Here is a 12,801-nt window from a genome sequence, read left to right as displayed (position 1 = left end):
CTCCCCGGTGGAAGGGTCCGGCCCAGCAGCACGTGCCCTGTGGGTAGGCAGGGTGGCCTCGGGGACCCAGAGGTGACCGGAACAATGAGTGGAGGCTCCATGAGCTTCGAGGCAAAGAATCGTTCAATATAATCACTCGTACCCATGCCCCCTGCCTCGGCGCAAGCTGGCCTCCACCAGCCGCGCGGCCTGGGGCCCGGCCTCACCCCTGCAGCAGCTTGTGCTTGACGGCCGAGCTCTCGGAGCAGAGGTGCACAAAGAGGGCGCCGGCGGCCGTGCGCGCCCGCAGGTCCTGCAGCTCGTAGTCGTGGGCCCACTCGACGTTGCCCCACTTCTGGATCTGAGGGGAGGACGGGACAGGCCACTGGGTGACTGGCCAGAGCCACGACGTCCCATAGCTGAGGAGAGTAGGCTCTGATCCCGCTCGAACATGAGAGACACGCAGGGGGAGCGACAGGTAAGAAAACACGGTGGGGGGGGGGGGCAGGCAGAGCAGGCACTGTGCTCATGGGTACGGCCACACGTGCATCTCCCCCAGAGGCCTGACCTTCCCACGGGGAGGCTGACGTGAGGCAGTCTGCAAAGTGTCACCCTCCATGAGCTGCCTCACTGGGCAGGGCTGTAAGTGCCCTGGTGTGGGGGGGATGAATAAACCAGCCAGGGCCACACGGTCGCTGCAGCCGGGCTCCTGGGGGAGGCCGGGGCAGCAGAGGCCGGCATGTCTATACTGGGCAGGGCTGCAGACACTCTCTCCAGGAGGAGCCCTGTCCTGAGCATGGCTGTCAGTGCGACTCCAGCCCACCCTGTGGGCCCCTCCCTGGCCAGGGGCCCAGAGGCGTGGGCCCCCCACCCAGGAACTCGAGATCTACCTGCATTTCAGGTGGCCCAGAACATCTGAAGGGCGTTTTATACTCTGAGAGAACTGTTTTGCGGTGGGTGGAATGTGAGGTTCAGGGAACGATGGCCCCGCTCGGACCCCACAGCCAAAAGTAGAGCCCGGACTGGAAACCAGGCTTCCTGGCTGCCGCCTCCAGGCCCAGATCGCCCTCTTCCCATCCAACCCTTTCTCACACCAGAGAGTAGCCGGCCTCTCACAACACAGAAGCAGTTTTATCCCCTGGCATTTTCCTGAGCGGGTGACTAGACGAACTTGGAAAATGCTGTCATTACAAAAAGGTTTTCAGCACGCTAGGAGCCAAGTTGTAACAGCAGTTAACCTTCTGAGGCTGGAGAAGTGACAAGGGCACTGCCGAGAGCACCATCATTCTGAGTTAAAAGACGCAAACGGCAGTGCAGCAAGGCCTTATCGATTCTGAGCCCCCTGAACCAAACGCGCACAAGCAGCAGCCCCGAGGGCCCGCCGTGCGCACGTCCGGGTGTGCAGGCTCAGCCTCCTTCTAGAAGCACCCACGCGGCCCCTGCTTATCTTGAGGGGCCCAGCCTGCAGCTGTGCCCGAACCGGCCTGAACCTCCACCCGCAGAGGGGGGCTCCGAGACCCGCCTCTGGCATCATCTCAGGGGTCGCCCGCGCCTCAGATTCCTCCTGTGCAAGATGGGAAACAAGAGCCCTCGCCCGACACGGTGCTGAGAAGAGGCGGCGAGGCGGTGAGGGAGGGCTGAGCAGAACAGCCGTGGTTTGCTACCGTTGTGATGCGACGACACCTCTACGGGCCTTAGCGTCCGGGCTCCGCGTGTACACGGCGGGGTGCCCTTCGGGGAGTCTGCCTCGGGCCTTAGCGTCCGGGCTCCGGGTGTACACGGCGGGGTGCCCTTCGGGGAGTCTGCCTTGGGGCTGCGCCTCACCTGGAAGGCCTCCTCCAGGCGCGACAGCAGCACAGCCTGCTCCACCGTCAGGTGCAAGTCGATCAGGCCCAAGGTCAGCACCATGGACTTGAGCTGGCTCACCACAAACTCAATCCCTGCAGGGACACAGCCAGGTCAGGACCCGGGGCCCCCGTCCCACACGGGGCAGTCGCCAGGCGGGGGACAGAGCCTTCGCCACACTTCTCAAGGGGCGCTCTGCTCTCCCTCGGGGATCCCTGCTCTGCTCCTGCCTGGGGCGGGCCCCGGCCCGTCAGAGCGAGCACTCCACCCCGTGATCCGAGCCAGGCCAGGGAGACCTGAATGGAGACTCCTGACAAGGGGAGAGCCACGTCCCCCAGAGAGGGTGTGAACCTGCTGGCCCGCGGACCAGGGGACAGGTTAGCATGACAGCCCTCCACCCCCAGCCCATCCTCCCTGGCCGACAGGAAGCACCACGTACCTTGTAGGGCCCACGTGTTGTAAGAGGCCAGGTGGCTGACCAGCACCTCCCGAGTCCGGGCTGGGATGCTGGGCCCCACGATGCTGGTGGAGGAGCCGATCTTCACGCCGTATCTAAAAGGAAGAGGCTGCATGTCTGTCCGTCCTGCTGTACAGCCCAGCTTCTGCCCAGAAGCAGAGCCCCAGCCTGCTGAGCACACGTGTGCCCCTTCAGGGGCCAGCTGGGAATACGGACAGCACCTGCCGCTGCAGTCAGTGTCCTCCTGACCTAGTAACCTTCTGTCACCAAGAGCAGAGGGCAAGAAACAGCTCTGGATGGAGGCAGAGTTGGCAAGTCAGGAAGCAGGGGGTCACTTATAGCTCCTGAAATTCGAATTCATTGGCCTGAACGTCCATCAGAACTATGGGCTGCCTGCATTTCAAACCTTTGCAGAAAAGTCCTCACATATGAGCCATAAAAGACTTCTTTTAAATATTGTTTTCTTTACAATAGTTGTGTATGTCCTGTATCAGGCAATCATTTTTTCACACATTTATTAAGCCTCTACCATACACAAGGCACTGTTTTTAGTCTGGGACACGAGCTAGCTTCAAGAACGACACATTTTCAAGAACAATCTTAACTACATAAAATGCAGGAAAAAAAAATGCAGGAAAAAACAATGGAATAAAAGCAATTTTTGTAATTTCCTCTCACATATCACTGATTTTTCCTATTGGTTTAGAAACAGTCTTTCCGAAATTTCCAATAGTACAAATGGAACACAGGAAGCGGCCACGTTTTCCTGTAATCTGCTATGGGTGAGAAATTTCAACTGCCACAAAAAGCTGACAATTCTGTACCACAGCAAAGGCCTGCAGGCACCAAACTACTGCTCCATTTCACTGCACTCCAAAATGGCATCGCATCTTTGCAGTTCTCACGTGGCATCTAGTCGTTCGGTTTTATCTGATCCTTCAGCACACTGGCTATGCCTCTTACTACAAAACCCAAGGATGCCGACACATCGTGGGTGCTCAGGAAATGTGTACAGATAAAAAACGCTATGCCAAAACCACTCCATGTACGCACACTTACAAAATACTGTGGTCAAGGGAGCACAGGGTCAGAGCCCTTTGCGAATCCCCTGGGAATGAAATGAAACTGAATCAACTGTGCCATATCAATGGCCTGTTCAATTCTGCACAAGAGTCTTCCTGCCAAGAAAAAGCACTGGGCATCATCAATCCCTGGAAACCTCCCACCCACAGGTTCACCTGTCCAGACTTTTCTCCATGTGTGAGGATCACACACGCTGCTTTGTGATTGTGTATACGACTGTACAGCAACTGTGACAACGAGCAGGGCGGTATCTGCCAATGCGAGCATTCAGTGTGTGCCAAGCAGGGTGCACCACTTCGCGTACACCTCCCAACACCCTGGGAAGGGAGGGATTATGAGCCTCACTCACAGACAAGGGAGCTCAGAGAGATCAAGTCACTAGCCCAAGGTCACACAGCCAATGGGGGAAGAAGCACTGAACAGCATTTTCCCCCAAGGTGGCCCTGTCCTGAGTCCCCTGGGTGCTCTGAACTCAGAACGCTGACCAGCTCAGGGCCTCGGCTGTCCAGCATGGCCTGGACCCTGGCCTGCCCAGCGCTGAGCGGCTCACCTCCTCTCGGCCCAGCCTATGACTGGGTCCCACTCGTTCCTCTGCAGCTCCACCAGCGTCTCTGGTTCTTCCACCCTGCAGCTAATTCAGTGCAAAAGCACCTCCATTAATAAAAAAGTACAATTCTTTCATCCAGCGACAGACACAGATACACAAAACGCAACAGCAGACCTCTCCACCCCCTACCCCGCCCCCACGCCTTTCCCCTAAAGCAGTGGTTCTCAAAGTGTGGCCCAGGGCTCACCCTGGACCTTGCTGGAAATGCGCATCCTCAGGCCCCACCCTCTGGGGGTGGAGACCAGCAGCCTGCAGCTTCACAAGCCCTCCAGGGGTTCTGCGTAAGTTTGACTTTGAGACCCACCGTACCGAACACCCCCAGTTATCGACAGGTCACTGCTTGCAGTGCTGTCCTGGTGCTGCCCTCAACACTAACACTGTCCCCAGACCCACACCCCCTTGGTCCCAGGATGCTGCGCCAGAAGCTCGGTCACTCATCCTGCCTGCCAGCCCCTCCCAAGAGGCGGCGCCCCGGCCACGGGCCAGCTGCCTGTCTGCCCACGTGCCTCCCAGCCACAGATGCAGCCGCCAGCGGCCCTGCCCGGCACCACCGATGCCAGGCCACACCACTGTTCTGACCAAGAGACAGAGATGAGGTCAGCTGAGGGGAGCTGAGCTGCAAGGCCTCCTGGGATGGAAGCCTGGGGGTGCCGGGGAGGCCAGGCCGGTGTGAGCAGAAGTGGCAGGGAGGTCACGAAGGTGCGGGGAGGCGGCTGCCCAGGGGAGAGGAGTGGCCCCCAGGGCAGAGGGGGCTCCCAACCGCAACTGCTCTCAGTACTGGGATGGTCTCCAAGAAAACCCCCTTCTCTGAGCTGGGCTGGAAGGGTACTCTTCCCTGTAACCAAACGGTCCCTAACGCAAACAGCGCGGACTTTCCACCAGCAGTACCAGCAGCCTCTGCAGGGACACCTCTGTCCCCTCGCCCCAGTGCCGATTTCATGTGCCATCCTGGAGGTACCCGGGTGTCGGAGCATTCGGGCGGCAGACGTGGGGATGCTCGGTTATTCCTTCCACTTCCTGTCAACATCCCCGACCCACCCGCGAGAGAACCCAGGTGCAGGGAGGATGCAGACGAGGAGGCTGGCCGCTGGATGCCAAGGTCGGGCCATCCGTGACCCAGCGGACAAGTGAGAAGCAGGCGACCTACGTGAGAACGTGCGGTGGCCGGACATGACCCCCTGGGTCCTGGAGCCTGAGAGAGCTGCAGAGGCCACTAGCCTATCCCGCCCCAGGCCAGGGGACAGCTGCTGGCTGTGGGAGAGGGCCGGCCCGACGCTGGGGCAGCCCGTGCCCTCCCGCCTGGGGTCTGCAGAGCAGCTGAGTGCTGAGGAGGTAAGGGCCTGCCCTCTCCTCCACTGAGAAGGCTCCAGGCAAACAGCCTGAGGGACTCGCTCAGGCCCCGGGGAGGCTGCCCGCACGTCCATTACCAGACGGTGTCAGTGTCCAGGAACTTTACGGCTGCCCAGATGAGCTGGTCCTTGTCTCGCTGGGTCGGGTTGTCTAGAGACGTGTTGCACAGTGTGGTCTGGATCAAAGGCAGAGAGAGAGCCCGTCAGCACAGCCAGCCCCGAGGACACTGCCCAGGCCCCAGGAACAATGAACTCCCCCAAGGTCTCAGTCTCTGTACTACCAGGCTCTGCAGTGTTTAATTCAATCCTCACCACAACCCTTTCCAGGAGGTTCTATCACTGTAACCGTTACAGAGACGTGGGAAGCCAGGCCCAGGGAGATCAGGTCCAGCGAAGGCAACGTGGAGGCATTCCTGGATCCGGCTGAGAAGCTCACCCGCCAACTCCCTGACGCCTCAGAAAGCAGGGGACAAGCCAGCCAACCCAGGGGCAGGACGGTTTTTCCAGATCTGCCTTGTGGCCCACAGGCTGCTGAGCTACCCGAAGGCTCCGTCTGCAGCCCGTGTCCCCTGTTCCGTGGACACTCCAGGGGAGCTGGCACGCGGGCAGAGAGGCTGAGAAGCCTGCCTGGGGCCTGGGTCCATGTGCCGGGAAGCACAGACTCTCGACACATCGTCTGGTCCCATCCTGACCACCACCCACTTTTCAGGGTGGGGACCTTGCCCAAGGGGCGGCAAGTTGCCCAAGGTGACCAAGTGGGCCTCTCCCCAGCTGCTCCTCTAGGGCCTCAGGGAGGCCAGCTTCTCAGGGAGGGTCTGCACCGCCACCAACCCTGCTGAGTGCGAACTGAGCTGAGGCCAGGCTGGCTACGTGCTGCTGAGGAGATGGACAGCAAGCATGACCAGCATGTCCATGACCAGCACATGACCCAGACCATCACAGACCCTCAGAGCTGACAAAACAAAGGAACGGCTGCCCCAGAGGGAAATAAGAGAGCTGGCAGCCAGGGAAGGATTGTGTCCCGAGACCCAGGGAGGAACCAGGCCCTGGGGGTGGGGGTGGGGTGGGTGCCCACAGCCCCCAGGGCCTTATTGAAATCGGGAGAGGATCCCTAATTCTGCCCGGTGCCCCACGAAGCCCATGGCAGCCTCGGGCACGGGCTGCGACCTATTACCAGGTGCATGGTGTATGTCTTGATGGTGTCCTGCTGGGAGTCCCACTCAGTGGCCACAGCGACGGCCAGGGCCTCGCTGGGGACGGTGAAGAGCTTGGCTTGGGGAGTCCTCAGCTTCCTGTGGTCCAGATTGATCTCAAAGCCAGCTTGAAAGAACAGGTGAAAACCTCTCAGGGGATAATAAGCAGAATCGAGTGACCACCCCTATATTTAGCTACTTGATTCGGTGCAAAGACGCCCCGAGATCCTTCTGGGGGGTGGGTGGCTTACAGAAACACACCCGACGAGAGCGCCAAGGTCAAGCTTACCGAGGAGCTGGCTGGAGGTGAAAAGTGTTTCCACCCATTCACAGAAACAAAAGAGGCAGTGAAAAATCCAGACACTCACCTTCACCCTGTGAGATGCTGACATTCTGATAGAACCTCTTCCTTTCTGCTGGGAAGATTTTTCAAAAGCAGTTTAAAATGCTGTGGAGACTCAGAAGGAGCCTGTACCACCACTGATTCTGACTGACCACCCCGACTTCCACACAGCACCCAAGGGTCTCCCCACTCCACATGGATCAGTGGCTTCTGAGTAAGAGGCTAGGGGCAGCAGCCCCGCCGACACGAGACTGGAGGCCCCTGCATCTGTCTGGAGGCCTCGGTCGGGGTGCCCAGACGATGTCCAGCATGTTCTCCAGCGCCTGGCTGGGCAGCAAGTCCAAAGCCAGACCAGGCAGGAAGTGGGGGGTGGGGGGATCTGAAGGCTGACTCATCCCTGGGGGAGGGACCCCCCCCCCCCAAGGATGTGGCAGAGAGCATTCTGCCACACGCCCCACACGGCCATGGGGAATGGGCCCAAGAGACCTGGCGGTCAAAGAAAGGACGGAGCAGAGACTGACGGCACAGGCTGAACCTCCCAAAGCTGCCGGGACAGTGATGTCTCCCACGAGGGGGTCTTCTTACCTCTGCCCCCCTCCTCTGTCCTGGCCAATTCCACCTCTGTGCTGATCAGAGATGCCGGCCAGGTGGGTTCAGGGCTGCGCTGAGGGGAGGGCAAACTCCAGTCTTGGAGCAAACTTGGTGATGACTAACCCCCTTCCAGGGCAGGACTCAAAGCAACCCTGCCCTCGAGGCATGTACTGTCTCGTGGGTAGACGGACACTAAACCCAAGAAGACTTATCTCCTCTGGGCCAAAGGAAGACGTCCAAGCAGCCAGATGGCACCTGAGAGCTGCAGAAGAGCAGGGCAGGCCCAACCGTGCTGATGGCTTTCAGAGTGTGAGTGTGTGTGTGTGTGTGTGTGTGTGTCTGTGTGTGTGTGTGTGTGTGCCCACGATGGCTGCAGAGGCCCACATCTGGGGAGGAGGCCGGCAGGTCCCAGCGAGGAGGGTGGGGGAGCCAAGTAGGGGGTTCACACAGGCAACGAGACCAGGATCTGGAAAATTCACTTGGCGGGATCCATGCTCCCCAACAATGTCAAAAGATGGAGGTTTTCTCCCTGGACCCTCCAAGGTCTTGGGTCTCATAAGACAAGTCATGAGATTAGGAGCCTGTGAAGCACCCATATCCTCAGTGACAGAGGGCGAGCTACCAGCAATGGAAACCCCATCCTTACAGGCAGGAGACAGGCTAGTCTTGTAGGATCACACAGAACAGGTCTATTTTGAGTATGAATCACTCCCTTTACAGAACGTCTGTTTCTGTGGCAAAACCACACTTGGTGCCTTTTAAGTGACAATTTTAAGGACTATGTAGATACAAAGAAATGGGTATGTAAAAAAGCATTGAATTTTAAAAGCTGCCACAAGAAACCAGGCTATATGAGCGGAGAACATTAACGAGCTGCTCCTGTGAAGAGTGCGGAACTGGAAATCAATGTCCACTGGCTCCCTTTCTCCTGCGAGGCTGCTTCAATACGTAGAAAGAAACAGGCGATTTTCTGTGTCACTTCCCCGGACACTCCTCCTCCTGTCCCAGGCTTCACAGACCAGTGAGTGATCCTTCTACCAGCCTTAATTTCCGGGCTGGCCTTTCCTTTGGAAAGACTCAAAGCCTCAGAACTGCAACCACCACGGTGCACCAGGAACAGCGGACGTGCCTTCCCAGAGCTGCCTCAATACCTTTCTCTTTCTAAACAGTGCCACCTGGTGGGCCTTAAGCCTTAAAGTTAGATTCTGACTCGGGGTCCCTCTACCCATAATCCTGGGGCGGCTGTGACAGAGCGTTTTCAAGTTTCAGAATTCTTTGGGCCAGCTATATAAAGAACTTTTGCAATTCAATAATAAAAAGACAACCCAACTAAGAAATGGTCAAAGGATCTGAATAGACATTTCTCCAAAGAAAATGTACAAGTGTCCAAAAAGCACACGAAAAGATGTTTGACATCATTCATCATCAGGGGAATGCAAAGCAAAGCCCCGACACACCACTTCACACCCACTAGGATGGCTATGACCAAAAAGACAGATGTTGGGAAGGAGGTTGAGAAACTGGGACCTTCATACATTGCTGGTGGAAATGCCACCTTGGAAAGCAGGGTGGCAGTTCCTCAGAAAGTTAGGTACCATTTGATCCAGCAGTTCTACTCTTAGATACCTACCTGCCTGTGAGAAACGAAAACATATGCCCACACAAAAACCTGTACTCAAGTGTTTACAGAGGCATTCAGAACACCAAAAGATGGAAACCACCCAAACGTTCACCAATGGATGACTGCATAAATAAGACATGGTGTGTCCCTACAACGGAATGTTATCAGCTGTGAAAGAGAATGGAGTACTGACACATGTCACCCTTGGGATAAACCTTGAAAACATGCTGAATGAAAAAAAGCCAGTCAAAAAAACCACATTCCATTTATATGAAATATCCAAACTAGGGAAATCTACAGACACAGAGAATAAAGCAGTGGCTGTCTAGGCCTGGAAGCACTGAGGGGGTACTCGGAGAGCGGTAGCTAACGGGTACAGGGATTCTTTGGGGTGATAAGAATGTTCTAGAATCGATGGCTGCACAACCCCTTTGGGTATACTGAAAACCACTGAGTTGTACACTTTCAGTGAGTGAAATGTAAGTGCATCACATCTCAATAAAGCTGTCAAAAAATCCTTCAACGCACCTCTTTTCCAAATTGTTCTAGCATCCAGAGCAGGGGCTGGCACACACCTGCCAAGAGCCAAATAAAGTATTTCAGGCTTTGCAGGCCATCCAGTCTCTGGTGCAGCCAGCCAACTCTGCACTGTGGTGAAAGCAGCCCTAGATGCATGTCAGTGAATGAGCAGGGCTGGGTTCCAATAAACCTTTATTAACAAAAACAGGTGGCAGGCCGGCCTCCTTATCTACAGCATCTGCCTCAACCCAGCACAAGCAGCCTCTGAAGACGGGGCAGAGACTGAGAAGCTAAACCACTTGTGCAGGCGACAGACAACTTGTAAACAGAGGAGACCCCCAGCCTTGCCCTCACCGGTGTCGTCCTCAGCTGGACAGGCAGCCTCTCCGAACACCTTCCCCTCTAAGCGGCTGACGGCTCCAACGGCTGGTACGGGGCTGGATGCCACACAGCCCGGTGACCCTCTCCTAACCCCCTCCTTGCCTTCCGACAACCTTCAATGGCACAGCTGTCCCTAAGGAGCCAAGTTCAATCTACTTGCCTCTCCAAGTCTTCACGGAGAAGCCACCACTTGGGTTTAACCTTCCACTCCTCCAAAGACGCACAGACGCTCAGGTCGGAAAAGCAGAGCGCTCAGGTCGGCGCGAGACGCTCCGTCCCACTGCTCGGCACTCTTTCACCCACTCTTATCTTCCTCCACGTTTGACTACCTACCAAGAGCCGAAGCTAGCAAGTCTGCAGTAGAACGGGACAGGGGCAGGTCAGTGCCACCATGACGGCAAGTGGCACCCACCAACTGGATGAACCCTCTGATTGAGGAAACTTAAGGGAATTCCTGAACGTGTCCCCTTCGCTCGTGTGCTGCCTCCCTGGGGTGCTGTAAAGGAAAAACAACGCTCCCGTTTTCCTTTACACACTCACACAGATACTATGCTCCAAACGTGGAGGGGGGGTGGTTAGGGTTAGGGATCCCTACCGATCGGATACCACTGATCAACTCTGAGACACCAGCTGAGTGTCCTACAATTGACTCAATTCTGACACTACCCGCCTGGAGACAGTGCAGGATCCCATAGATTAAGGACTCAGTCTTACAAGAGTTATGTCCTGCATGATAGCTTGCTAGAGCAGTTGACGGAACTTAGGAGAACAGTTTACTTACTAGAGTACCAGTTTACTACAAAAGGATACAACTCGGGGACAGGCAAATGGAGGAGATGCGTGGGGCAAGGTATGGAGGAAAGGGTGCCGAGTTTCCATGCTCTCTCTGGGCACCCTCCCTGCATCTCCACGTGTTCCCCAACCTTGAAGCTCTCCAAACCCCATAGTTCAGGGGTTTTATGGAGGCTTCATTACACAGGCATGATTAAATCACAGGTAATTAGTGATCAACCTCCATTCAATCTCCAGTCCCTCTCCCTTTCCCAGAGGTCAGGGGGTGGGGCTGAAACTTCCAACCCTCTAATCAAGTGTGTTTGGTTCCCCTGGCAATCAGCCGCCATCCTTAGGGGCTTTCCCTAAGGAAAAAGTCACCTTGTTAACATACACTCAGGTGTGGTTGAAAGGGGCTTGTTATGAGTAATAAGACCCTCCTTTCACCTTTATCACTCTGGAGCTCTTTTAGGACAGAAGACCGACTATTTTAACAAAAGATTCTCCCATAGCTCTCATTACTTAGTAAGCTACAAGGGTTTTAGGAGATGTATGCCAGTACAAGAAAATGACCAAACGTGTACATTTCTTATCATAAATCACACGGTCACAGATGCCCTTCCTTCTTCCCCTTTACTGGCTCTTCATGGATCACCTCCAGGCCCTTCACCTGGGCCCTGACAGGTGAGTTCTCTGCTCCCTGCTACATCCATTCCTCTTCCCTATTTGTATAAAATTATGGAACAGAAGGGCACTCAGAGACAACCTAGCCCTTCAACTCACAGACGAAAATGATGTCCAAACGAAGCAGTCACATGCCTAAGATCACACAGCTCCTGGTTCAGCAGCATCAGACCCCAGGTATGTGCTTCTGCCACGATGCCAAGCTGCCTGTGGAGCTCTAGATTTCCTAAAGCAGGCAGTGTCACAGCGAGCTCCCTCACCCGCTGCCACCTCTGGACGTGTTCCAGCCGCCCGCGTTCCACCCTCCCTGCTCCTCTACACTGAGCTCCTTCTCGTCTGTCAAGGCTCAGCTTAAATGTCCTTTCACCCAAGACCCTTTCCAGACCCTCAAAACCCCCAAGATGGGAATAGGTGCTTCTTTGTACCTTCCTCACACAGGATATAGGCTATTGTTTAACCAGGGTGTTATAACCTTCTGCACTCGACACTGAACATCACCTAGGTAGAGGCTACGTCTCTCTTGAAGACAACGGTGCCTCCCGCCCTCAGCACATCAATACTGAGTGACTGGAAGGAGAGCTTTACTATCTTCACTCAACGGAGTCACTCCCACTCTTACCCCTAAAACCTCTCCCCAGAAGCAACGAAAGAGCCACTACCTTCTCCTGAGCCTCATCTGAGTCGGAAGGGGAGGAAGAGGCACGGGGTGTTAACTCCTTAGCAGATGGCAGGGGTCGTGGGAAGGCAGTAGGAGGAAGGGTCAGGACAGCTGCGGAGACAGCGGCCGGGATGGAAGACTGAAAGCCCGGGCTCCAGGTCCCTTCGGTGCCGGGTCGCGGGGACACAGAAAGCAGCCCGGCAGACCGGCCTTTACCCCGCAAACCTCTCAGAGTTTGCTCTTCTCCATTGGGGCAATCCCGACCCAGAACCCGAATTTCCCCGCCTGAAAACAAGGATGACTTCTGCTTTCCTAACAGAAGAGAAAAAAGCCACACGTGCTAAACAAAACGACGCGCGTGCGCCCTGGGGCGGTCCCTGCCCTTGCCTGGGCTTCCCTTCCGACCTGTGACCCTGTACGGCCAACTCCTCAGCCTGCTCCGCCCTGGCCTCCCTCACCTGCTGGGGGCGCGTAGGCCCGGGCGTGGGCCGGGGGTTTTGGCCCCAGCCCCGTGGAGGCGGTGAGGCCACCCCGGGGGCAGTTCAGGAGGTGGCGACCCCCGCCCCGCAGCCGGAGGCAGCTCCTCCACATCGTGCGGGGGCCTGGGAGAACGACCGCGCGAGATCTGAGCGCGGGGAACACCGAGCGGAGGGACCGCACGCTGCGCACTCGGGCCGCACGAAGCTTCTCACCGGCGACCGGAGCTTCTCACCGGCCGCC

At 56.6% G+C, this 12,801-nt stretch overlaps 1 protein-coding gene across 1 annotated transcript; it reads right to left on the bottom strand.

The window, feature by feature from the left end:
• Positions 1–202: 202 nt before the first annotated feature.
• ATPAF2 (ATP synthase mitochondrial F1 complex assembly factor 2) lies at positions 203–12,746 on the bottom strand. The gene is made up of 8 exons (XM_065897706.1): positions 12,540–12,746; positions 6,882–6,926; positions 6,495–6,640; positions 5,399–5,496; positions 3,915–3,995; positions 2,264–2,376; positions 1,804–1,919; positions 203–340 (listed from the first exon to the last, which is right to left on the bottom strand). Exons 1-8 carry the CDS (start codon positions 12,670–12,672, stop codon positions 203–205), a joined length of 870 nt encoding a protein of 289 aa, XP_065753778.1. The 5' UTR covers positions 12,673–12,746.
• Positions 12,747–12,801: the final 55 nt, after the last annotated feature.

Source organism: Phocoena phocoena, chromosome 19 (genome assembly GCF_963924675.1).
Source record: "Phocoena phocoena chromosome 19, mPhoPho1.1, whole genome shotgun sequence".
Lineage (NCBI taxonomy): Eukaryota > Metazoa > Chordata > Mammalia > Artiodactyla > Phocoenidae > Phocoena > Phocoena phocoena.
This window is presented reverse-complemented; position numbering and strand designations above follow the sequence as displayed.